The following is a 23,386-nucleotide window of genomic DNA, read 5'->3' as shown; positions in this document are numbered from 1 at the left end:
AATGAGGCCTTCCTCTCCTGGAGTAGAAATGATAATGCTAAACACCTTGGCAATCTTTAACTCTGGGTTTTGTAGAAAATACCGACAGAGCTCAGTCGTTCAAAAGCTCGTGTGTGCTGGTGCGGGAGGACAGACAGATGAAGGAGCATGGCACAACTGAGCTCTTCTGCAGACTTGAGCAATGCATTTTAAGTTTTAAATGTGTTGTCAGTTTTTGCCATTTTAAGCAGATGCTTCAAGCACTTGGAAATGCTCTAGTATGAATGTTGATACTGTTTTTTATTTTGTACATTTGTTCTTATGTTAAAAGCTATTTGTGGAAGGAACTTTATGCTTCTGTCTAGTAGTAGATTTCTTTCAGCATAAACACCCATATGAAGCCCCCATGAGTAATCTCAATACAAGTGAGGAAATAGAATCCAAGAGATGTTTGTAGTACAGTTCAGTTTTGGCAGAAGGTTTATGGCTTGTTAAGCTTTAAAATATTATTTTTGTTTTGAAATATACAGAAAATACTGTTTTTTGAATCTAAAAGTTAGCGATCCTGTGGAAACTGAATTAAAGTTGCTTATAAATAAATAAATAATTTGCTGATTGCTTTTTCCTTCCTTTGTATAAAATATTGTTTTGCTTTTGTGAATGGTTTTCTTAGTAATAATCTGTGTGTAATAGGAACAAAATTTGGTGAGAAAGCCTTTAGTGCAGTAGTGAAGTAGCAGAAGGACATTTTTGTCAAAAAATAATTTTTCAGCAGAAAAAAACTGTTAGTTTAAAGAAATTTCTGTGGTCAGTTTAATTTTCTTTTAGGCTAGCAGGAAAAGGAGGTGGTGCTGATCATCCATTTACAGTACAAAATAATAGTCTTTCAATCCTGAGAATAGTTTTAGATGTTCGTTTACAAGCTTCAGCTGTGAATATTTGCATCAAATCATTGTGAACTTCAATACAGCAGCTACAAATAGTTTGCTTTGCATTTCCTATCATCTCTTTATCTCTTACTCAAAGACACATATTCAGTTTCATTCTGAATGGATTCAGTTGCCTTCTGAGGGCTCTGACGGTAGAAGATCTAGAGTTTGTGGAAACGTAGCACTAAGCATAGAAGGGGCTCAGAGAGTGGCAACTGACAGATTTGTGGCCAGCAGCACTTAGGAATAAGGAGAAGAGTGGAGAAGGTTTAGGATATATTTCACTTTTTTTTTTTTTTCCTGATTATGAATACTGTCCCAGGTCTTCTGTATTCCTGTGGTGTAAATGCTGTTTAATGGCTAAGCCATGTGATTTGAAGCACAAGCTTTTCCTTTCATCTTACACATATCATGTGTCTTTCCATGATTAGTTCACTGACTTTTCTTCTCCGTCTATCTCGTAATTCACCTTTTTGTACTTGATCTAACAGTGTAACATTGCATCTGCTCTTACAGGTTGAATTTTTATGTAGCTTATGGAAATTATGTTTTCTTCTGCATTTTGTTCTAGTTAAAATACTTGGCTTATGCTTATGGAAGGCCAGCCTTGTATGCTAATTTAGGAATTCTTTGCATTCCTCTTATAAGTTATTTGGCTAAAATGATTTTGTTTGTGACTATTTTACATCTTAAAGGATTAATTTGTTAGGATACCAGCAGCCATTCATCAGCTGCTTTCCTCTGTCCAAGGGGGAAGGTGAAAAATGTTCCTTTGCCTTTTGATCCGAAGTTGTCGAGAAAGGCAGATCAACAGTGAGGACTTCAGGCTAAAGGAGTGAAAATCTTCAGGAGATGTTATCAAATTCTCTTGTTTGAGTAACTTTCTGTGTGGAAACATGTGGAAGTGACCTCAGATGACATCCAGTGGAGTTGCTTTGGTCTCTGAAACAGCTTGAGTGGAATTTAGGATCTGGGTCCAAGCAAGTTAGTAGAACGCCCACGCTCTATCAGTTACCAGAAGCTCATTCATTTGCCTAAGGCTTTATTGAAAATACTAAGAGCTGCAACAACAGCCCCTGTACTTTAATAGGAGGGTACATAGTGGTATGGGTTCAAGCAGAGAGAAAAGAGGGAAAGCAAAGAGGGAAAAGTACAATCTTTGTAGCAATACCGATGGAGCATTTAATTATCAATGGCAACCACACCTGATTCTGCTCAAAATAATTAGCAGCCTGTGAGAAGCAAAGAGCATAATGTATGCAGAAATTCTGGAGATGTTTGTAGGATATTAGTGAAAATGTTACCTGGCTATTGCTTTTTCATGTAAATAATAATAAAAAAATAATCTGTGATTTGATCTGATTAGAGAACCTCTAGAATTTAGTACTTGTAGACTGGATCTTCTGTGGAGCATGGCCATGACCTGTAACTGATGGTCATTGTGAAGGGACTATGAAGTGTTACATAGAACTGCATCGACTTAATTTAATAATATATTAGCTTTTGCCAAGATTTTACATGAAAAATTATTGTTTGCTTTTACATTCCCTCGCCCTTTCAGCATAATAGGACAAAGCAGGTTTATTCAGGGTTTTCTTCATTTGCAAGCAAAAGTGGCGCATAACCTCTGATAAGTTTGTGTGGGTAGATGTACTGTAATATGAAATCTTATATGTATAAACTTTCTTATAGAAAATACTTGTATGGAATGGTATAACATTTTTTCTTGTTCTACTAATGCTGATTTTATACAAGTGGATACGTTAAAGGAGAGACAGTTCATAAAAGTTCATAAAGATAACATAGCTGCTTAAAACTTAGAACATGTGAACAGCAGCTAGTAAAAATTTGAAATTATTAGAAATATTGTATTTTATGTAAAAATAGAAGTCCACACTTTCTCAAAATATTAGTTTGTAATATTAACTGATTTGAAACTTGTGCTGTATTAACAAAACCTAGAAACTCTTCCACAGAGGAAATAATTTCTGAGTAAATAAAATATAAAAATAGCACTAAGAGCAAGTTCTTTATTTTTGGGACTGAGGAAAGGAAATACTGTTTTTTTTTTTAATCAACTGTGAGTTTGTATACACTGTTATTTACCAGCCACATTAGAAATGTGAAATTAGAATGGTGTCACTGGCCTATTAATTCTGTTATATTTCACTTGGCACCCCAGCTTTTCCTTTTTTTAAACTCTAGCAACATGTAAACATACCTGTCTTTAATTTACATTTTTTTTCTTTTCCTGCTTGTTTGGGGTTGCTGACGTTGCCACAGTTTTAGAGGGCAGATGCTTAACACACTGCAGTTACGGTTAAAGAGTTAGCAATGTTAAGACATTGGAGATGAGTTGTTCCCATCTCCCTTCTGGTCTCTTTCCCCAATTTTTTTAATAGTGCATATATAAATACATACAATGTATGAGTTCTGCTTCTATAGTTAGATGCAGAAGCAGTCTCTGTGAAGGGAGTAGTGTGATGGCAAGCTCTCCAGCATGACACCTGTAGCTCCGGAGAAGACCAATCAGTTATGACTCAAGCTCAGCAGACTGTTTGATGATTTGGCAGACGACTTATGGGTTTTAGGGGTCTTAGATTTCCCACCTTCTTGATAGCCATCTAAACGGTAATTTTCACGAGGTCAAAAAAGCCTTAAGATGATTTTCTAGCACTTATTTATTTTCTGTCTTCCAGGTGACTTTTTAGTGTCCCCTTGTTCCTGTTTGCCATGTCTTTGAATTATACCTTTGGAAATCAGAAGCACGAATGAAGTATCTAATCTAATTTGGCTTTATATCTTTGTAAAAGAAACAAATAAAAGCATAAAGTTTACAAGCCTGTAAGCTTACACAGAAGAACTAAGAACCAGAAAACATGGAAATTGGGAGCTAGAAGAAAACCTAGTCCCTACTCAGTTTCTCAGGTCTTGGGCTTATAATTTGTTTTCTTGTTTCAATTTTAGGAGAATGAAACAGCCGCACTCCAATTTCATTACAACTGTGACACACCCATAAATGGCCTAAAAGTTTTACAATGCATGAAAGAGATTTTCAGTTTTGAGTAGTGATTTCAGTATTTACTTTCTTGGATAGGTGAAAGCTTAATACAAGCAGTAAGCAGTGGATAATTGCTCTTTCTGGATCTCTGGTGTTGGCATCAAAGATTTTTGATATTAGAAGTTTTAGAATAAAAATTGCATTTAAATCCCTGTACTGGTTGCCTGCGATTGCCTAGAAGCTTTTGAAGCTACCTGATCTGGTCTTAAGTATATGTTTTCAAGATGTGGTTACTGGCAACGTCTCCTCAGCATGACAAAACGAACTGCTGAAATTGGAGTGTTTCTTGAGTGCAGTGTTTTGATTTTGTCTTGAATGCCAACCATGGGTGTGCTGCAGAGAACATTAGTAACAATGTATAGAAAAAATGAATAACTCAGGCGTGAAACCATTTCCTTTGTGTTCAATAATTGAGTGGGACTTTTAATTCCAGACCGCAATGCAAAGACTCTGGGATATTCACAAAGTAGCTTTAATTTCTGCTAATAGAAGTTTAGACAACATTACCCAACTGGATAGATGTTTCAGCACAGAGAAGAGGAGGATTAGATGTAGAGTCTGTAAGTGAGTTTGATTTATGATCTGCTTGTCAGAATTAGCAGTCACATAGGGCTGTGTAAATTCCTATACCAGATGGATTGTGATGTTTACTGTCCCAACAGTTTTCCTTTGTAAATATGCAATTGCAGTACTGAACAAGTACTTTTCCAATATTCATATGATGAATATAGTTTTTATCTGATGTAATTTCTTTGTTATGCCATGATATTTAAAGTGAATAAATCTTTTGAAATCCTCCTTGATTAACATTTTAGGGAAGTCACCTTAGCTTGTCTTAAACTGATGCTTTAGAGGGCCTTTCATGTCTTCAGTCATGAGAAAACGACTTGCTGCATGAACACAAAAAGTTGTTCACTGTGGATATGGCAGCCTGAAGTATAACACTGCTCTGATGTGATGATGACTCTGATGTGATGATTGAAGTACCTTACTGTGTATGAAGGATAGGAATAGGCGAGGTGTGCTATTGGAAAACCAGAGAAATAACGTTGGTTAAGCTACATTACTTGTAAAGACGTAATTTAATGTAACACGGTGTTCCTTAAGGTAATGAAATGATTAAAAAAGTTACCTATATAGTCTTTGAAACATTTCATTGAATACAAATAGATTTTATTACCCGGGGAAGACTTACATAAATGATTTAAATATACAGGCCTGTGATGAGAAATCAGATGATGAAATGACAAGATTTGGAAGAAAGGAAACTACAAAACGTTTGACTGTAACCCCAACAGGATTTAAAAGTCTTGCTATGCAAGATGGGAGCCCCTAGAGTTAGTCATGTACAGAAATACTGGCTTGTGGTTAGCAGAGGAAGTATTTACATGTGTAAATTTTTGCATATAAGTCCTTATTACTTGAAAACATTTCAGATTTGGTGGTACAGGGGAGAGCACATTTATTTTATTATAATTAAGAGCAGAATTTAGAAACTACTTGCATAATTCAGTGTCATTCTGCTTGAGACTGATCCATTGCTGACAGACTAATTAATAGGAAAATGTAAGAAAATTTCTAAGAAAATTTGCCACTGCTGTATGCATGAATTATACCCCAGTCAAACCTAGAACTTGGACAAACCTGCACCGTAGAGGTTTGAAAATTATCTATATATGTTGCATGTCAGGAATATGCTGAAGTAGGCAGACCAAGAATTTAGGTCTGTGCAAAAGATACTACTTTGACGGTGTACCTTTGTGTACTCTTGCAGGCATTCTTAGAAGAGGACAGCAAGATGTTCATAAGATAAAAAAAACATAGGCCACAGCAGCTAGGGCTCATGCTATGTGTTTTTTTACTCTGCTAGATCTGCTGCAGTAAAGCAGCAAGCGAAGCTAATGAGAAACTCAGCTTCAGTCTGTGTTTTTTGCTGCTCATGTTCATAGACTTTCTCTCTTGGATATTTTGAAAGAAATAATAATAATCACACCATCTGGAAGAAAAGAATTTGGAGATATTGAGGCATCAGCCTTTTGTCGTACCACAACAAAATATTTTAAAGCTTTAAAATATTTAAAAGAAAGGTTTTCTTAAACATCTCTGGGATTTCTGAATATAGTTAATGTATAAAACCAGGTGAGGTCTGGGAAAACGCACCGGGTGATATCCTGGGACTGGTGTAACAGTGGCAAATTACATGCATGCTGCTTCTCCTTTTTTGATTGATTTCCTATGCTCTGACAGATTTTGCTGTTGCAGTCAGAGTTTTGTTTATTGATTTGTATGGCCACAGTTGCCTCTGCCTTCCAAGTCTCCCTGAACTTCCTGTACATCTTTTGTGGATCCTTCTCTAGCACTGGCTCTCACTTTTTGATCTGTTGTCAATGCCAATTAATGTGCTGCCAATGGGTTCCAGCAAAGCTCCAGGCTATTCTGTAGTTCTCAGTGTGCCACTGATTCATTTTCTTTCCCCAAGCATTGTCATCCCTTAGCTGAGGAATAAGTAAATTATTGAAAGGATGAGTGCCTTGCTGCACTGAGAATCATGGGAGTTCTGCATTTGACATCTATGGTGCTTGGATTTTACTCTTTTTGATTTATTTTTGCTAAATCAGGATGCCACTTGTTGAGATCTGTACTATAACAGTTCATTATATACTAAGTTTCTTAAATATGAACCATGTCTGTTCTGCTGTATTTTTTTAGATCTTTAAAATGAAAAGGTTTTGACCTGAATTTGTCAAGAAGCAAGACTCACCTGTCTCTTAACAATATAGCTTTCTATGTATAATAAATATGAAACTGAGAAAGAAGGTTAAAAGAACAATATAAGAAATGGGAAAAATGCAAGTATTGCCTAAGAGCTGGAGGACTTTTTGATTCTGAAGCAAAAAACTGCTCTGTGCAGTTTTCAGGGGAGCTGATTGAAATAAATATCTGAGCACGTAAACACTGCAAATTTGGATAACCCATTTATCTGCTGACCAATATCTGAAAATGTATTTGGAGTAGGTTTCTTAGTCATCTTTGACACTGTAAGTGCAAAGTAATTTAATGTTCTTCCTCCTGCACTTTTTTCCTAAAACTTAGCCGATACTGGCTAACTGAGGAATGTTAATGCTTTTGGACATAGGCTGTGAAAATGTTGGACGTTTACAATATTTTTCTTCTTTTTCAAAATAAATTGGCTTTTAAAATTCTAAAATAAGCTATTGTAGCTCCTACATCTTCTATCTAGACCTGTTTTCCTCAACTGCCCCTTCTGCCAGTGATGACGAGTATGTAATCCACTTCTCTGTGGTTTCTGATGTTGTCCATCATATGACAAATGGTTGCAGAGATAATCACTCCACTGTTTTGATGCAGTAGAATTTCTGTATGGAATTTCAAAAGTAAGAGTAATGAAATTTTATATTAGCACTTGCTACTCAATATTTCTTCTGTTTTTTCTGAAATATAAACAGCGATTTCTACCTTGTTATTTTTTCAGTAGATGGCTTCTTTTTCCAGCCTCTAGTAGAGGACACTAAGGCACTAACCTGTCTCCTGAGGACAGATACAGTTGGAATAATTATCTTAGATTTTGAAGCTCAAGATATGTGTCTCTGTAGATTAGTATCAAGTACAAGTCTGGTAACACAATGATGCGCAATGTGTCTGGTTGTGTGATAGCATGATATGTGGCCTTTCATTTGGTGCAGGAGCAAGGATTTTATGGCTTACCTCAACAAGCAGGTAGAATATCCTTGCTTGTAACACTTTTTTCCCCTCTCATCTCTTTAGGGGAATTTTCTCATAAACAGGAACTTGTATTTAACTGGCATACTGGAGCAACTCTCTCTCTTAGTTCAAATAAGAAGTACAGATGTACAAATTTAATATCTGAAAATTCCTTGAGCAATAGAAGACAAAGATGGGAAAATATTTTCTAGAGCAAAATAATTGCAGCCAGAGTATCTAGTCTTCATACATCAGGGTAGATACTAGTAGCCAAAGAAAATGCCATCTTCATAGGGAATTGTGGAATCGTCCTTTTCTGCTTTGTTGGCTGAGTTCGATTCTACCGAAGCTGTGTTATCCACTAGTTATATTATTCCTCCTCCAAAAGCCTTTATAATTGCATGCAAATATGAGATACTATACAGAAAGTTCAAAACAAAACAGAAAACCCAGAGAAATCCCTCCTTAGAGCTTCAGAGTAGAAAGTTCAACTGAGCAAGAATTTCAAAGCGAGAAGTCAACTGTTGGCAAGATTTCCCTCATGCAACTTCTTTCTCTGCTGTCGTACATCTTGCATGTCTTTCAGCGAATGGCACGGCTTCAAGGTAGGGAATGGAAAGTGGTCCTATGCCTCTTCAAACCTGGTGGTGAGATGCCAGTTTAAACACTCCCTGGCTGTGCACAGCTTAATGACTTGTCTCCTTTTTCCCGAGTAAATTATTTTGTCTCATGTCTTTTATGTGAGAGTTAATTGGAGATCTGTGTTTCTCCTTTGAGTTTTTGTGCTGAATTCACTGCAGTTTGTGAATGTAGGGTCAGATAATGATGAGGAGATTGGGCCCTTGCAGGTCTGAGATGGAGCTTCCCTACCTGTCCATCAGTTGTTAAGAAATTGAGTTGTATCCAAACTGCTACATCATTAACCACTATTTAATTGCAGTTTGAAATTCTTGTGTATGCTATACTGAAGTGCTAGTAATAAAAGCATTCCATGTGCTTTTCATAATTCTTGTAAAATTGGTTTAATCTTTGTTAATTTTCAGATTACTGAACTACTACAACTACATTTTATTTACTACAACTGTAAATAAGTGTATTCTTTCTTTTTTTAACCTCCTTATCTTCTAGAGCTGGTTTTAGTTAGAAGGCTGGTTATTACAAACACAAATTAGGAGAGAATAGATATAGCCTAATGTGAGAGCCAATGATGTTAATCCTTATTATCAAAGATTTGATGGGGCTGACTGTCTGCTTAGGAGAAGGGAAATAGTTTTGTGGCTGTTTTCTGTTCAAAAGATATCACAAATTGTATGTTGTGGGCAATTTACTAAATACATATTCCAGGAGAGAGGTAACCTGACAGAAATCTAGTAATTTTGACAAAGACTGTAATTTTGTAAATGTAAAGAGTTAATGTTACAGCTAGAAAATACACACCAAAAAAAAACCCAGTCCCTTGATTATATCTTCAGTGTTGGGTAAGTCAGAATGAGCAAGAGTGAAGTATGAACAAGTTAATTTCTGTACGCGCTTAAATTTATCTCGGGCTTTGAATCTGACCCGTTTAAAAATGGGGAAAGCTGAGTCTTCATCCCATTATCTCTCAGAACATTTTTTTTTTATTCCTTTTGTTGGTTTGAAAGTGCGGAAAGGTTAATGAAAACCTTACAACTAAACAAATAGTTGGGAAAATTTCTGTGTGTAATCATTGGAAAAGCTAAGAAACTTCCAGGTACTTTCCTGAATCCTTGGGGGTTTTGCTGTTATTGTTTCCAAACATCAAAAGTGAGTCAGTTTCCCCACGAAGAGTCAGAGATTGAGTTGTGATTTAACTTATTAATCAAGCTGTGTAGCTGAAGCAGGCAATACAGTAACCTACAGCAGAGACACCATACTGTGTATCCTGATTTGTTCTGGAGCTTCTTGTATAGGTCTTTATACAGGATTAATCCTAATAGCATTAGCGTAGTAAGACATATTGCTAAGTAGACTTAGACTACTAACAAAGACTTAAAACAAACAAAAAAATCCTTTGGACATCGCTGTTAAATAGCTGACATGACATCAACCTCTAACCAGTTCCCTGCTTTTTCTCAGACATCATCTCAGACAAAAGGGAAATTGAGCAATGGATTACCAAGGACTGCGATAGCACTGTCAGCCTTTTGAATTAAACACTGTTGCCATCGGGTTACTCATCCTCATTTAGAATGTTGTAAAAAAAAAATGTGTAATAGTCTTACACCGGTAGTTAAAAAGCAGATTTGATCATTTTAACAGTTGTGTTTAACAAGCCTTCTGTTTCAGTCAAAAGTACCCAGTAGTATAATTCATCTTAGACGGCTTTCAGATAATTTAATATCTTAAATACTGGTATTTTTAATGATCCTGAAGACATATCATCAGTAGGCTTAAAACAAATGTGAATGCTGAAGATGGGATTTTAATTTAACACTAGTCTTTTGAATGGTTTTGAGGCAAGAATTTCCATAAATTAGAAGGGTTGTATCTAAAACCGATTCTTTCTGGTTTGATATATTGTGTGGGTGGTTTCATAAATCAGCTGCAGTTAAAGTGACAACTCATAGTAGAGTGCTCTGCTAATTTAATGTTGCTAAATGATTATTTTTTAAATCACTCTAATACATTGTGATAAATGGTTAATACAATCAGTTTAAAGGACAATTTAAATTTCAGCAGGTTTTTTCACTTCTGCCATGTATATTGTTTACTTCCATGGTCAAGCATAAGCACTTTTCATTGATATAATCAGTTTACATAGTAATTTTGAGCATAATAGAGCACCGCTTGTTCAAGGATAAGTATACCTTTTTCACTCTAAGTGTGAAACTGCTGCTTCTGAAATAAGTAGCAATCTTAGATACATTGGTTCTTAAGTGATTTGTTCTGACTGTTGAAATACCTGTGAACTTCTGAATACAAATTGTGGAAGAAGCCATATATTTTGCGAATGATCAGGAGTAAAAGGTGGTGTATGATAGGCATAAGGTACACATATGTTTCTATGCTTCAAAGGGAGCCCTGGTTTATTAGAGACACGTTTTCTGCTGCTGCCGCTAACATGGTCCTCAGGTGCTGTGACTGGGATACCTGCCTTGGTGCTGTCCATGCATTTCACAAGGGGTCTGGGCCAAAAAACCCATGTGGGCTGACTCCCACTCTGTCCTCCCCGTGTTAAAAGAGACAAGTACAGGTGATAGCTGTGATCATAGTGCCAGGGTCATAGTATGGAACTATGGTGAAAAGCAGTGCTGTGAAAGTTTATGGGAATGCTTTTGGTGTTCAACATGTGCATAATGTCATTTTTGAACTGCATGTGTTGCAGTTGATGTTTCAAGGGACAGGGATACTGTCATCCACATGACTTACCCATGGATATCTCAGGGTTGCTGTTTGAAGGGCTGCTATTTTTTAAGGTGTGTGCTATGCACAGTTATTGCTACAGTCTTCCTTGGGTATCAACAAGCCTTGACTGTGAGGTGGCTTATTGCCTTCCCCATCTGTCCATTGCTGCTTTCCAAACAGGGCTTATGACCCTCCTTATAGTCAGTCTGGCATTTGTCTGTCTTCTCTATAGAGAAGAAGGGAGATGGAGATGGAAGAGGTAAAATGAAGGAAAATAAAAAAGAAGCCCTTCTGTAAGTGATCTGCCTGTCCCAAGGTATGATTGTGCTGATGTGACCTGCTTCATGCAAAATCTGCTTCTAGTTGAGGTCCTCTAAGCAAAGTCTTACTCTGTCTCCCTGTGTGCTGCTGGAGCTGTGGCTAAGCCCTTCAGCTGCCCAGCATTGTCTGGCTGTGAGGGTGATGGTGGGAGCCTCTAGGTTGAAAAGGGAGGAAGGCAGTAGCCTCCTTAGGCATATGCAACCCTCACACTGGTTTCTGTGGCCAAAGCTACAGCCTAAGTGGGACTAGGGAGGACTGGGCTGTAGCTACGGGCTGGAGGATGTCACGCCTTGAATTTTTTTCTTCTAGTTTTCAGTGACATGAGCTATCCTAGACAAGTGGCTGACATAATGGGTGGAAATGCATTTCACCCTAAGTTTTTTAAAATTATGGTGTCATTATTTCTCTCTCTGCTACTATCCAACCTGAGATGGCTCTTGCATTGCTGTCAGGAAAAAATGCCCTCCGTAGAGGTGTTGCATCTTTGCTCTTTCTGTGCAGTTATTAGTAAGGCCTGAAATCCCCAGGTTGTCCTGTATTTCTCCTCTGTTTTCCCTGTGTAATGACACCATAAATCAGGGGATGTTCCACACTCTCTTGATGCATCATACTGCTGTGTTGTGCTGCTGTACAGAGTTTGGCAACGCAAGATATTTTCTGGTGGAGAGAATCAGGCCCATAGCAGAGAGAGGACTGTATGAAATTTGGGCAGTATTTCTCATCAAGTATTACTTCTGCATTTCTGAACAGGAAACATTTAGCTTTTGACTAAGAATGGAAAAGTTTCCTTGATTTTTCTATAGATTTTTTTTTTGTTTTGGTTAAAAATGAACTATATTTTACTGAAACCATATCCTTCATGGATATAATACTTGTAAATGGAAAATAAAACCTAGCAAAACACTATTTTGAATGAAAATATATTACACTCTTTACAAAGCACAGAAATGTTATGAAGAGCTATAGCAACTGAATGAGTTGTTGAAAGAACGTTAGAGATAGCCTGGAATTTGAACATGGAAATGTTTAATACTGCATAGCTTCAGTCTTCAGTCACTTATTTACCACTTACTTGATCTGTAGAAATTATGCTGTAAAAGTTATTGTGTCTGAAATGTTACGCCTGCCATCTTGTACCTCTGAAATTTTAGAGACACAAATGGGGTAGTTGGCAGACATGGGAAGCTGGAATAGTAACTGAATGCGTGAGTGCCTCACAAAGTTGTAAAATGAATATTTTGGTTTGAGACTGAAGATGCTGGAAAGTCATTAGTTAGAATCAGTTTCCTGGTGGTGTTGCTGGCTCATAACAATGCACCTATTTTGGAATGGCCTGTTCAGTTTTGTTATTTCCCTCTTTTTGTGGTCTTTCCTATAATAAGGCTGTAAACTTGCAGGATGAATTCATAAAAATCTATAAGTCACGGTTCTGAAAATGAGTAGAATTTGGCTGTTTAAGTTGTCTATAAAATGTCAAAGCAGATAGTAAGAACATGTTGTAAAATTTCAAAGGAAAAGGGTGGTGCCTGATACACTGGAGTTCTGAACCACTACAGCCTTTGGTACTGGGTATTACTGCACTGTATTGACGTGTTTACCATTAAAGCATTTAACCTTTCCATCCCTGGAATGTACCTGCCTTGATCCTTCTGGTTTCTTCACTAATCCATTTAAGACACTGTGGCATTCCAACCCTACTCATTGATACAACTTTTCAGTTTCTGTAGAACACTTCTGTTTTAAGGCCTTTTAGTTCAGTCTTTATTTAGCGCACGACTGTACCAAGGCAATGCAGTTAAACATAGTTTTGTTCACTATGTTGAAAATAAATTTTGGCTGCTCAGTCTCTGCACTCAGTGAAAAGGATGAATGGGTGGGATTTAGACTCATTACAGGAACCTGTTCACGTTGTTTGGGCAAGGCATGGCTGACACAATATTTTTTAGAGTAAATACTTCTAATAAAAGCAGTAAACGAAAGACTTTTGTACATTGTAGGAAAGAGTGCTGGGATGCATTTGACTTTCTAGCATGTATAAATATTTACTGTTCGGCTTTGTGCTTCTTCTTCTAGACATTACCCAAAGCAGTCCTTCACTACAGTGGCTGATACACCAGAAAATCTTCGCCTGAAGCAACAAAGTGAATTGCAAAGTCAGGTAAATAAAATAATTCTTTGGTCTCATTAGTATTAGACTGTCTGTCAACTTCTTTATAGTTTTTTATAAGTAGCATTAGTATATTTTTGTACTAACATGTCATAGCACTCTTATTTAGTTGTAAAAAGTATTTGTAGGTTGGTATAACACTGCAAAACTCAGGGCTTTATTTCTGATGTCATTTAGACTAGCTACCATGCTATCGTGATATTGTAAGTTCATTGACATAATTTAAACCCCTAATTGTCAACGGTATTTGAAGGATCGAAATAGTTTTTAATATTTGAAGTGTTATAGCTCAACCTAGAGGGTTTATTTGCCTTAGACAAACTGTTGTTGTTAGATTGCATCTAACTTAATCATAAAACAGCTTTGTGATTAGCAAACCATTAATTTGTCATTAGCAAATATTTAGAAGTGTTTAATACTTGTCAACACTGGACTGGCTGAATTTTCATTTTATGTATCTCATGTCCTCTGTGAACTCGTACATGGAGCAGTCTGTAAGTCAGTTGTGATAAATAAGTTATCAATCAAACTTATGTGGATTACTAAGAAATAAATTGAAATTCAAATGTAAAAAGAAAAGGGGAAAAAAGAAGAAAAGGCAAATGAAGTCTTATGTGACCCAAACATGATGTTTGTTTACTATTGATATTAGGTAGTCTGTAATATTCAGTTCTTATTGATATTAATTCATTAGTATTTGGACAACTCTCCTCTTCCTCTTCTCCTGCTCCCAGTATGACTTTCCTATGTTTTGATTTTATGCAACGTTGGCAGTTGGCCTGACTGTTTGAGACAATACACGATGTTTGATTACATTTTATTTTCTGAAAATAATTTTTATTTTAACTATTGTGGTTTTATTCTGGATTTAGTTGCAGTCTTTCATAAGAAATTGATAATTATTGTTGTCAATTAGAGTAATTGAAAACCTGTAGCAGAAAACAGATGATATGCAGCCAGAGCTTTTTAGTCTGAGAAATTCTGTCTAGGTTAATGGCTAAAATCAAAGGAGCGCTAAAGAGAGATGTTAGCACAGATATTGAGCATGATATAAATTTTAAAAAATTCTTTACCTTTTGCCATTACAGTTATTGATTACAAAACTTAGAAAAATTCTTTCATGCTAAGATTCTGTCATCTGGAAAGAGGAAAGTCTGTAGAATGCACATCTCTGCTTGGCTTCAGTGGATTTTAGAGGGGAGTTGCTTCATTTTCTCAGAGTATTGTGGTTCTGTGTACCACAGTTACCATTCTGTTGCAGAATTAAGAGTAACTTGTAAATGATAATTTTTACAGCTTTGTTTAAAAGAATATAAACTTTGAGCCCACGATGTTTTTTAGTGGTTTGATAGAAAATGTTAGGTTTCAGGAGAATAATAAAATTTTACTCCGTTTTATGTCAGTTTTTCACTGAACTGTCTTGTGTATCAGTGCATGCGCTCACACCCACATGGACATATACAAATCTCAGACCAATATTTAAAGCAATCTTTTGCTTTGGCCTTGCTACCTCTGTCTGCTTATCCCCAGGATATCAGTTACACCATGGATGAGTTTGCCTGCTTGGACTTTTTAAGGATTCAGCTACATGAGTCTAATTTGGTGACAGCTTTCCAGTGATGGGCAGAGTGGAAAAGAAGCTGTCTGACTCCCTCACAGCTAAATCAACTGCCTTGGGAGCCTGCAGTGAAAGAAGCTGAGACACAGATTCCAAATCTTGCGCTTACAATTCTGTACCTTACCTCTCATGTGAATTGAGAACCTTAATCTAAAAGGCCCTCAGGGAAGTCTCCAAAGCTGTATTTTTTAAAGTGCTGGTGAAAGACAGATTTTAAGGACTGATTTCTGTAGGTAGGCTTTAACGGAAGAGCTTGTTTCAAGTGGGTTAAGAGAAGTATGGATGGGGGAAATCCTGTCTGGGTGTTTAGAGAGGACAGCTCTCCTGTATGAAGCCCAGACAGATCAGAATCTCATTTAGGAAACATACCTTGTCTTAAAGCAGTAAAAAGAAGACTTAGTAATTTGGGACTGGATAAGCAGTGTCAGTGAGAAACTTGGGAGTTTGTTGATGTGTAAGCTTGCTGCTACTGTTCACATGGCACTGGCATGAAATGTTAGGTAAGGATGTGCTCAAAACTGGAAATGGAGAGAAACCCTTAATTTGTACAATGTCCTTTTTTTTCCAAGGCTGTTAGGCAGTAAAAGATTTGCAGTTGATATAAATGTAGTTCTGAGGGCACAAGTTTACCTGCTTAGAAGAAAGGCCATGGTGTTTCTGATCATCATTTGCTTCCTTAGTGTTGATTCACATTAAGACTGTGTAAAGTAGCCTAACCTGTAAATTGTTTTAATGTTGTAATAGAGATTCCAGGGACTTCTCATAATCCGATTTAAATCATAAAATAAAACTGCAGATTTGGAATAATTTCTGTAACATTTTGAAGAGTATAAGGACAGAGGAATTGCCATCCTGAATCAGCCCTATTGGTCATCTGGTCCCTTGTCCTGTCATTTCAGAGAAAGCTGCAAGATTTCCAAATGAAACTTTGACTGGACTGGATGATCTCAAAGGTTTTTTCCAACCAAACGATTCTGTGATTCTAACGATTCTATGAAATGCATGATGTATAGTTTCATATCATTCAGGTCTCATCCTGTTTCAGTGCTGTGCAGTAGAAAAAAAGAAATACATGGCTCAAGAAAAGCCTTTCACGTGAAACCAAACTTGGCTGGATATAACATTATTACTACCTTCCAGTATTTGTCAGAGCTTCTTGAGCCTTCTGCCAATGCAGTGACAATTTGGGATTGAACAGACTCTGTGTTAGGTAATATAAAAACTATGTTAACCTCTGAGTAAGGAGAAGTGCTTTTCTGCAGTAATAGCTGCTTTCTAGTTTCTGAGTAAACATCCTTAATGCTTTTAGTTCTGAAAAGGCACATCCCTGTGTTTAACTGCAGGACTCCCAAGTGTCTTTTCAAAGTCCGTAGCTTTAGAACTATTGTTTATCCTACTTAGCAAAGCAGGAAGAATTGGTAAAGGAAACACCATTAAATATCGTATAAGCTACAAGATGAATGTTTTTGCAAATTTGTTTCTTTGATTTTCATTTAAGTAGCAATTGACAGCATTTTAAGTTGAAGTGCTGGGTCCTCTATCAAGAATCCATTAAGATAAGCAACAGGTGCCGGGATGTCATGTTGCTATAACATGACGAGCAAAACAAACAAAACCGAAATACTGTTTTCTGGGGCAGTCAATAGAAAATGGATTGCTCTTTAGAACACTTGAAAAATTATGTTGTTAAGAAGACCAACACCAACATTTAAAAGCTTTCCAGAGAAATGCCATCTTTCAATACAATATAATTTCAGAGCTTTTCCCTCCTTTATCCTTTTGCTTCCACAGACTTTCATTCAGCTCTGTAGTTTGAAGGAGACATAGATGGATGTTAGGAGAGGCTGTAAGTTTTATTTTTCCATTCTGGAAAACTCCTCAGTTCAATGTGCCTCCTGACTGAAAGAAAATGGATTTTAATATCTTGCATCCTCTAAATAAAGAGTATAAACAGGGACCTGGTGCCTTAAACAAGGTTTTTCTCTATGCTTCTCTGATAAAGCAGCCCAATCTTTATTTTGTTGTGAGTTAGTACCTTCTCTTACCTCATAGCATACAATGGATACTTTCCACATTTGGTTGCCTGTTCCAGATGAACTGAACTATAGAAGTCATTGATACACTCATTTCAGCTATGTTTGCTTGGGAATTCTCTTCATGTACCTTAGCTACTGATCTCTCTAACTTTATAACAATCTAATTTGCTCTGTGGCCTTTAGTTCTTGTCTGTGGCAGTACTGTGTAGATCAAAAGAGACAACGCCAGCTGAAATTGCAGAGAGAAACAGAGATGTTCTGCAGCAGTACTGGTCAGGAAGGATATGTGTGTCCGATCAAAGGGACGGCTAATGTTTAAGGTAGGTTCTTGTATTTGAGCACTTTCTGAGGAGATCTACTTTCCAGTAAGCCTGAGGAACTTGATACAAAGTTGTAGCTGTTGTCCTGCTGCCTTCCTGCCCTGATCTCTGGTGACACAGTGAGGCTGCTGTCCTTGGAAACTCCTGGTGCTCATTTTCATATGGGAGAAAATATTTGTCTTGTACTTCTCTTGCAGGAGCTTGCATAACTGAAAGTGTATGAGGTGTTTTTTTCTGTAGGAAGAAACGTGCAGTTTTTCTTGTTAAATAGAATTAATGAAATGTTGTTTTTCAAGAAGTATCATCTTTCCTTAGGAAACATACCCAACTGAATCAGGCTGTTATTCTGATAGTCTAATGTCTTAAGAATAAAATTCTTTATGGTCAGATATTTGTCTCTAGGACGGCCACACCCCTCTCTGTCCAGGCTGAACCACTAGATGCCTATCGGTTCCCTATGAAACTGCAAGAGACAATGGATGTAAACTGAAATATAGAAAATTGTGTTTATATGCAGGGAAAAACTATTGCAGTGTGAGAGTGACTGAAAGCTAGCACAGGTGGTCCAGAGAGTTTGTGGAGTGTCTGTTCTTGGAGATTTTCAGAAGAGGCCTGGGCGCAGTCCTGAGCAATCTGTTGTAGTTGACTGTGCTTCGAGTAGGGTGATGTACTGGGTGATGCACTAGGTGATCTCCAGAGTTCCTGTCCAGCTTCAGCTTTTCTCATATTCTGTGGTTCCTCTCTGTCTTGTCCTTCCTCAGGTTCCTTTTGACCATTTCTATCTTCTTTCTTGCCTTTTTCTCTTTGCCTCTTTGTTCTGAGAGTCTATGTTAGCAAACTTTCAGGCAGGTTCTTTTTATTAGTTGTTTTCTCTAAATTGTTGAAAAGCTTTTTCAGTTTATATGCTCTGTTTATATGAAGTCTTTGCAATGAACTGCCATAGTTAGTGCTGTAGGGGAACGAAATGCTGGATGGATTACTAAAGCGACATTTAATGGTTTCCTGAGGTACCCTGAGTGAGCTTGTTGGAGAAGTCATGGAGATAACAGTTCTGGGAGCTAGAGGCAAAGATAAAAATATCCTCCTTTAGCTGAGGAAAGGAGGAAGAAATACAGGATTGCAAGCAGAGAGGCCTGATTATAGCGTTACGGGTGATTTTGTAAGTTGTGCCAGAGGACCCTGGAACAGAATTTAAGGATGGGATTTTTCCAGATAGCCATCAGGCACTGATCATTTATCTGGTCCTCTATCCAGTTGTTCAAGGATCTGAATTCAATCCACCACATGTGTGAAAACCTGATGTAATTTGCTTGGGGAAATCCAGAACTGAACTATGTCTAAGGAAGCACAATAGTATCTGCAGAGACTCAAAAGCAACCAGTGCGAACTGTTCCTGCTGGCCAAAAAAAAGTATAGTCTATAAAATACAGTCACAGGAGAAAAATGACCTCTCCTTCACAAGTAGGCTCACAAGTAGGATGCAAAATAAATGTATATAATGAGATGTGTTTTTCTAGCATATGTTGATGAGGAAAACAAAAATTGTAAGTTTTCTGTCTCACGTGTCCGTTTCAGATGCGCATAATATTTAACTGCAAAAAGTGAAGGGATGACGCATTTCCATGAAATATAGGTAATTTTAGTGGTAGAGTGAGGGCAGAGTGGTCACTATTACTAAATACTTATTGAGCAGAATCTTTTTTATAGACTTTCTTATAACATTGAATCAGTGTACAACAAGTAGGACATCCTTCATAGAAAACCTTAGGATCAATAAAAACTGAAGTATTGAGATCTCCTTTACTTGTACAAACAGCAGTAGTTGGAAAGGGGACAAAAGAGCCACATAGCTGTTATTTGTAAGTTGAATTGTGGAATTCTTAACTGCATCAACACTGTATTGAAATGTCTATAAACTTCAATTTTTAGAATAGCGATTAATAAAAATATAAATTAAAAATTAACATGTTATCAGAACTTCTATGATTTTAAAATACTTAATATCTTATTTTTGATCTTTAAAAACATCCTTTTTTTTCTAGGTGGAGAAGGAATGGGTAAGATTCACTGAGCTTGGGTCATACTAACATGTACGTTCTTTTTCATGTCAAGTTTATCTTCCGATTCTTTTGAAGTTCTTTCTGCTATTTATTTTTGGAACTGGATTTTTGTAATGGCTGCTTTGTGCAGCACTGTTGCAGGAAATTGGGTGCTGTGATTCTTGTTAATTATATTTTTGTTGCATTACTGCATGGTATTTAAATCCACCTGAAGGAAAAATACATTCAGTTGTAGAGAATTTAAGATGGAGAACAAGAATTGTCATAAGAAGCAAGGCATCCACAGACTGCAAATCAGGTGCTGAGGACACCTGTACTGCTAGGTACAAGAGAGACAGGAAGAAATTCCTGATCCCAAAGACAGGTTGTGTGTACTGGCTTATGTCCACATTGTATGTGTCTGCTCCCCTAGTAGTAGATACATATCTTTTTCTAATTAACAGTGTTTGAGATAATGCGAGGGCTGCATACCAGCCTATCAGAGTGGCACTTGTGAAGCATGAAACCAAGAGTCTGTGAAGCTTGATGGCGCATGGGGAGTTGCTGGGGTCAGTGTCCTCTTGGTTGTGTAGAATGGCTGTTCAGGTCAAAGGGAGCGAAACTGGAGCACCGTGTCCATGTGGCCTTTCAGCAGTGTTCTCTGAAATGGAGCACACACTGATCTGTGCCTGGTCTTGCCTTGGGAATAACAGTACAGCAGGGAACATGCTCAGCAGTGTAGGGTGTCAAGATGTCAGTACTGAGTTCATTCCCATTCCCTCTCCTATTTGGCAGAGTAGTTGTACCGTGGAAGTCTGTCAAAGCCAGAATACGAGATCACATCATTCTCTCTTTCCTTTCTCGGCTTCAGATCTCCATCTTTCGGAACTGCCATGTTTAATCAAAAAGGGTCGATGTAGTTTCGCTTCCTATTGCTGACACTGCCATTTTTTCCTGAAACACGTCATACTTATTGTGATCAGCAAGAAGAAACTTGACTCAATGGGTGGTCTGATCCAGTGTGGAGTATTGCTAATGTCAGCATTAAAAGGAAGGATGGCTAAGGAGTGTGCTTTTACTTTTCAGTCTGGGATCTAAACAAGGAATTTTCAGGAATATATTTTTAGTCAATGCACTGAATTAGGAGAATTTTTTTTTTTTTTTTTTTTTTTTTACTTTCTTGATGTTACCAGTGTCTTCGACCAGAATATCTTAGTCTTTGCCCTAGACTTCCATTTGTGTAACGGCAAGGAAGAATTAACTCTTTTTTCCCCAGTAAATTGTAGTGGCTGGCATATTTAATAATTTGGAAGTGGCATATAACTATTTTTGTTAATATCCTTTCAACCAAAGTAAATGCTCAACATTGTCTTTTCCAGTGTGAGATTACAACAATGAATTCTTTGTACATTAAAGCATCAGATTAACCCAATTGGCATTTCACATTGTGACAATTAATGGCTTCCATTTAGTTCCTTATTTTAAGCTCATATCTTTTCAGAAGTACCAGCCTGTTTCTTACCAAGGAGTGAAGCTAGTCATCCATCTTGCTATAATGAAACCAATTTTTATGTTCATCTGTGGCAATTTCATAACAAATTTCAGAGGTTCTGGACTGAGAATTTCTAGAGGCAAGGTTAATTTTTCTCTTCAATTTTTCTTGTCCTTATTGTTCTGGCTTACATTAATGTGTTGAAATAGTATGATAAATGATTATATTTCTCCTAATTGTTTTTCCTATTTCTCCTATTGCTTCTTTGAGAATGTTTTGAATTTGGTCCTTGTCCTTTTGCAAAATTTTATTCCACAAGGATGAGCCACTTTTACTCTTCAGACGTTATATTTTTTCCTGCTGGTGCTACAAGCTCAACCTGTCAGTTTTTCTAGGTCAAGGGATTCTTGAGAGTCATCATTGCTTGCAGTATTGTGTTGATTTGCAGACAACCATGATTCCTTTCCAAAGGAGAAAGCAAATGGAACATTTTAACGTACATTTGAGTTTACCAAGAGATTGAGGGATCAAATCCTACTATAACGTGCCTCTGGAAATTGCCTCAAATCCATATTTAGTTTTTTCTAATAGTTGAGTATTTTTTCCTGACATGCAATAAACTTGCACATTTCTCTTGTGGTGAGAGTGCAGAATTAGAAAACATGAGCATATTTCATGAAGTTATTTTTTTACATAGTATACGTGCACTCTTCTAGATCTATATTGAATAAAAGGAAAATATTTATTTACCTACGAACTTTTCTCATGTGATTAACTGTGGTTAAAATCTGCTTTTGAGGAGACTTTATAAGTATGTGTTTACTTTAGGTGTTACTTGTATCTGCTAAAGTATTTTAAATTGTTAAAGATTTCCATATAACAGTTGAGAGTGGCTGCATTTCTCTATCTCTTTGATTTTTTTCCTGAGTGTAACAAAAAAAGTCTATCCAGATGCGTATCTCTGCTTTGTGTAAAACAGCTGTCCCCATTGTGTAAGTTGGCAACTGAGTAGTACCCTTTAAATCCATTATTAATTCTGTTTTCAGTCAGCATTTGTTCTGGAGGTGGCCTTAACAAAACGACCAGCAAAGCTGCTTAATAGGAGAAATCCAAGCCTGGTGAGAGTGTCACAGTCTCTTAATTGGAATTCTTACAAAATAGAAGCTTTAAGCAAATGAAACAGCAAAAAGAGAGCTTTAGCCTTAGTGAAGAAATCAAAAACTGAATAAACAAAATCTCTCTCACCCTCTGTGTTCCCCAACAAAACGTAGTGTGCTGGCTTCTGGACTTTGCGTAGCTGCAGAAGGGCTTTGTCTGCTCCAGCCAGAGACACTTTTTGCACTTTGAAGCTTTGTGGATGTTTCTCTCTGCCTATCTCTCTCTTTGACTTTGTTTTTCAGTTCTTCAGAATTTCTTACCATCTGTAGTCTGAGCTCTCTTATGGTGCAAAGAGCACTTGGATTATTCTGAGCGTGACTGTAAGAAAGATAAAGGAGAAACTAGCTTTGGCTCGCTTGGTGGTGCGAGGCCAAAACAACATATGAATCAGAAATCATATGGTATTAGGCCTTTCAGACTATCAGGAAGAAGAAGAAAAGCAGGACGGTTCCTGGGCCGTCCTACCCCTTGACCCCAATAAAAGGCCATGAGTGTTCGTCAGCATTTTAGTTGGTCCATTTTCTTGATGCTTAGGTTACTTATTGATGGGGCTATTTTAGATCCAAGAAATATATTGTCCTCCTGATTTATTCTTAGATGGTGCAGGGACCATTCAGAGTTCAACGATTTCTTGTAACTGCTGCCTCCCAGGATGGATTGAGGTCTATTCAGGGTGATAGTTTGTCAGGTAGTGCTATGCTTGCAGGAGATTATGTTGATGAGCTTTCAAGTGAAAGGGTCAGGAAAGAAAAGAGAAAGGAAAAAGAGTAGGATTAGTATAATGTTTAACCTTGCCCAAAACAAAGTGAGTAGAAGAAAATACTAAATACTTCCTTTGCACCAAGTATTAGAGCTTTGAAGATGTTTAGTGGATTTTATTTTTTTTTTCAAAGATTTAATGGTAGAATTTGCCTGGAGCAGAGTTTTATTTTTTCCCAGTAGCTTCCTAGACTGCAAATTTTGAAGGGCAAAATACATAAGCTGTTTTAATTTAAAAAGAAAAAAAAAAAGTTGTTGCCTACTGCCTCTTTAGGTCCTTTGGCAATAAAAGCAGATCAGAAGCCCAAATTAAAAATACTAATTTGATATCAATGAATATAAATATTTTGTATTTATATAAATTTACAGTTCGATTAAGTTTTATTTAAAATTTAAACCATAATGTATAAATATACAT

At 37.0% G+C, this 23,386-nt stretch overlaps 1 protein-coding gene across 2 annotated transcripts in view; it reads left to right on the top strand.

The window, feature by feature from the left end:
- The window catches only part of NEBL (nebulette), a 257,190-nt gene that overhangs the window by 67,246 nt on the left and 166,558 nt on the right, over positions 1 to 23,386 (top strand). For both annotated transcript variants that reach the window (XM_054057771.1, XM_054057772.1), the window contains exon 3: positions 13,453 to 13,537. In XM_054057771.1, the coding sequence (XP_053913746.1) occupies positions 13,453 to 13,537 (85 nt within the window). The remainder of the gene's footprint in view (positions 1 to 13,452; positions 13,538 to 23,386) is intronic.

Source organism: Cuculus canorus, chromosome 2 (assembly GCF_017976375.1).
Source record: "Cuculus canorus isolate bCucCan1 chromosome 2, bCucCan1.pri, whole genome shotgun sequence".
NCBI lineage: Eukaryota > Metazoa > Chordata > Aves > Cuculiformes > Cuculidae > Cuculus > Cuculus canorus.
This window is presented reverse-complemented; position numbering and strand designations above follow the sequence as displayed.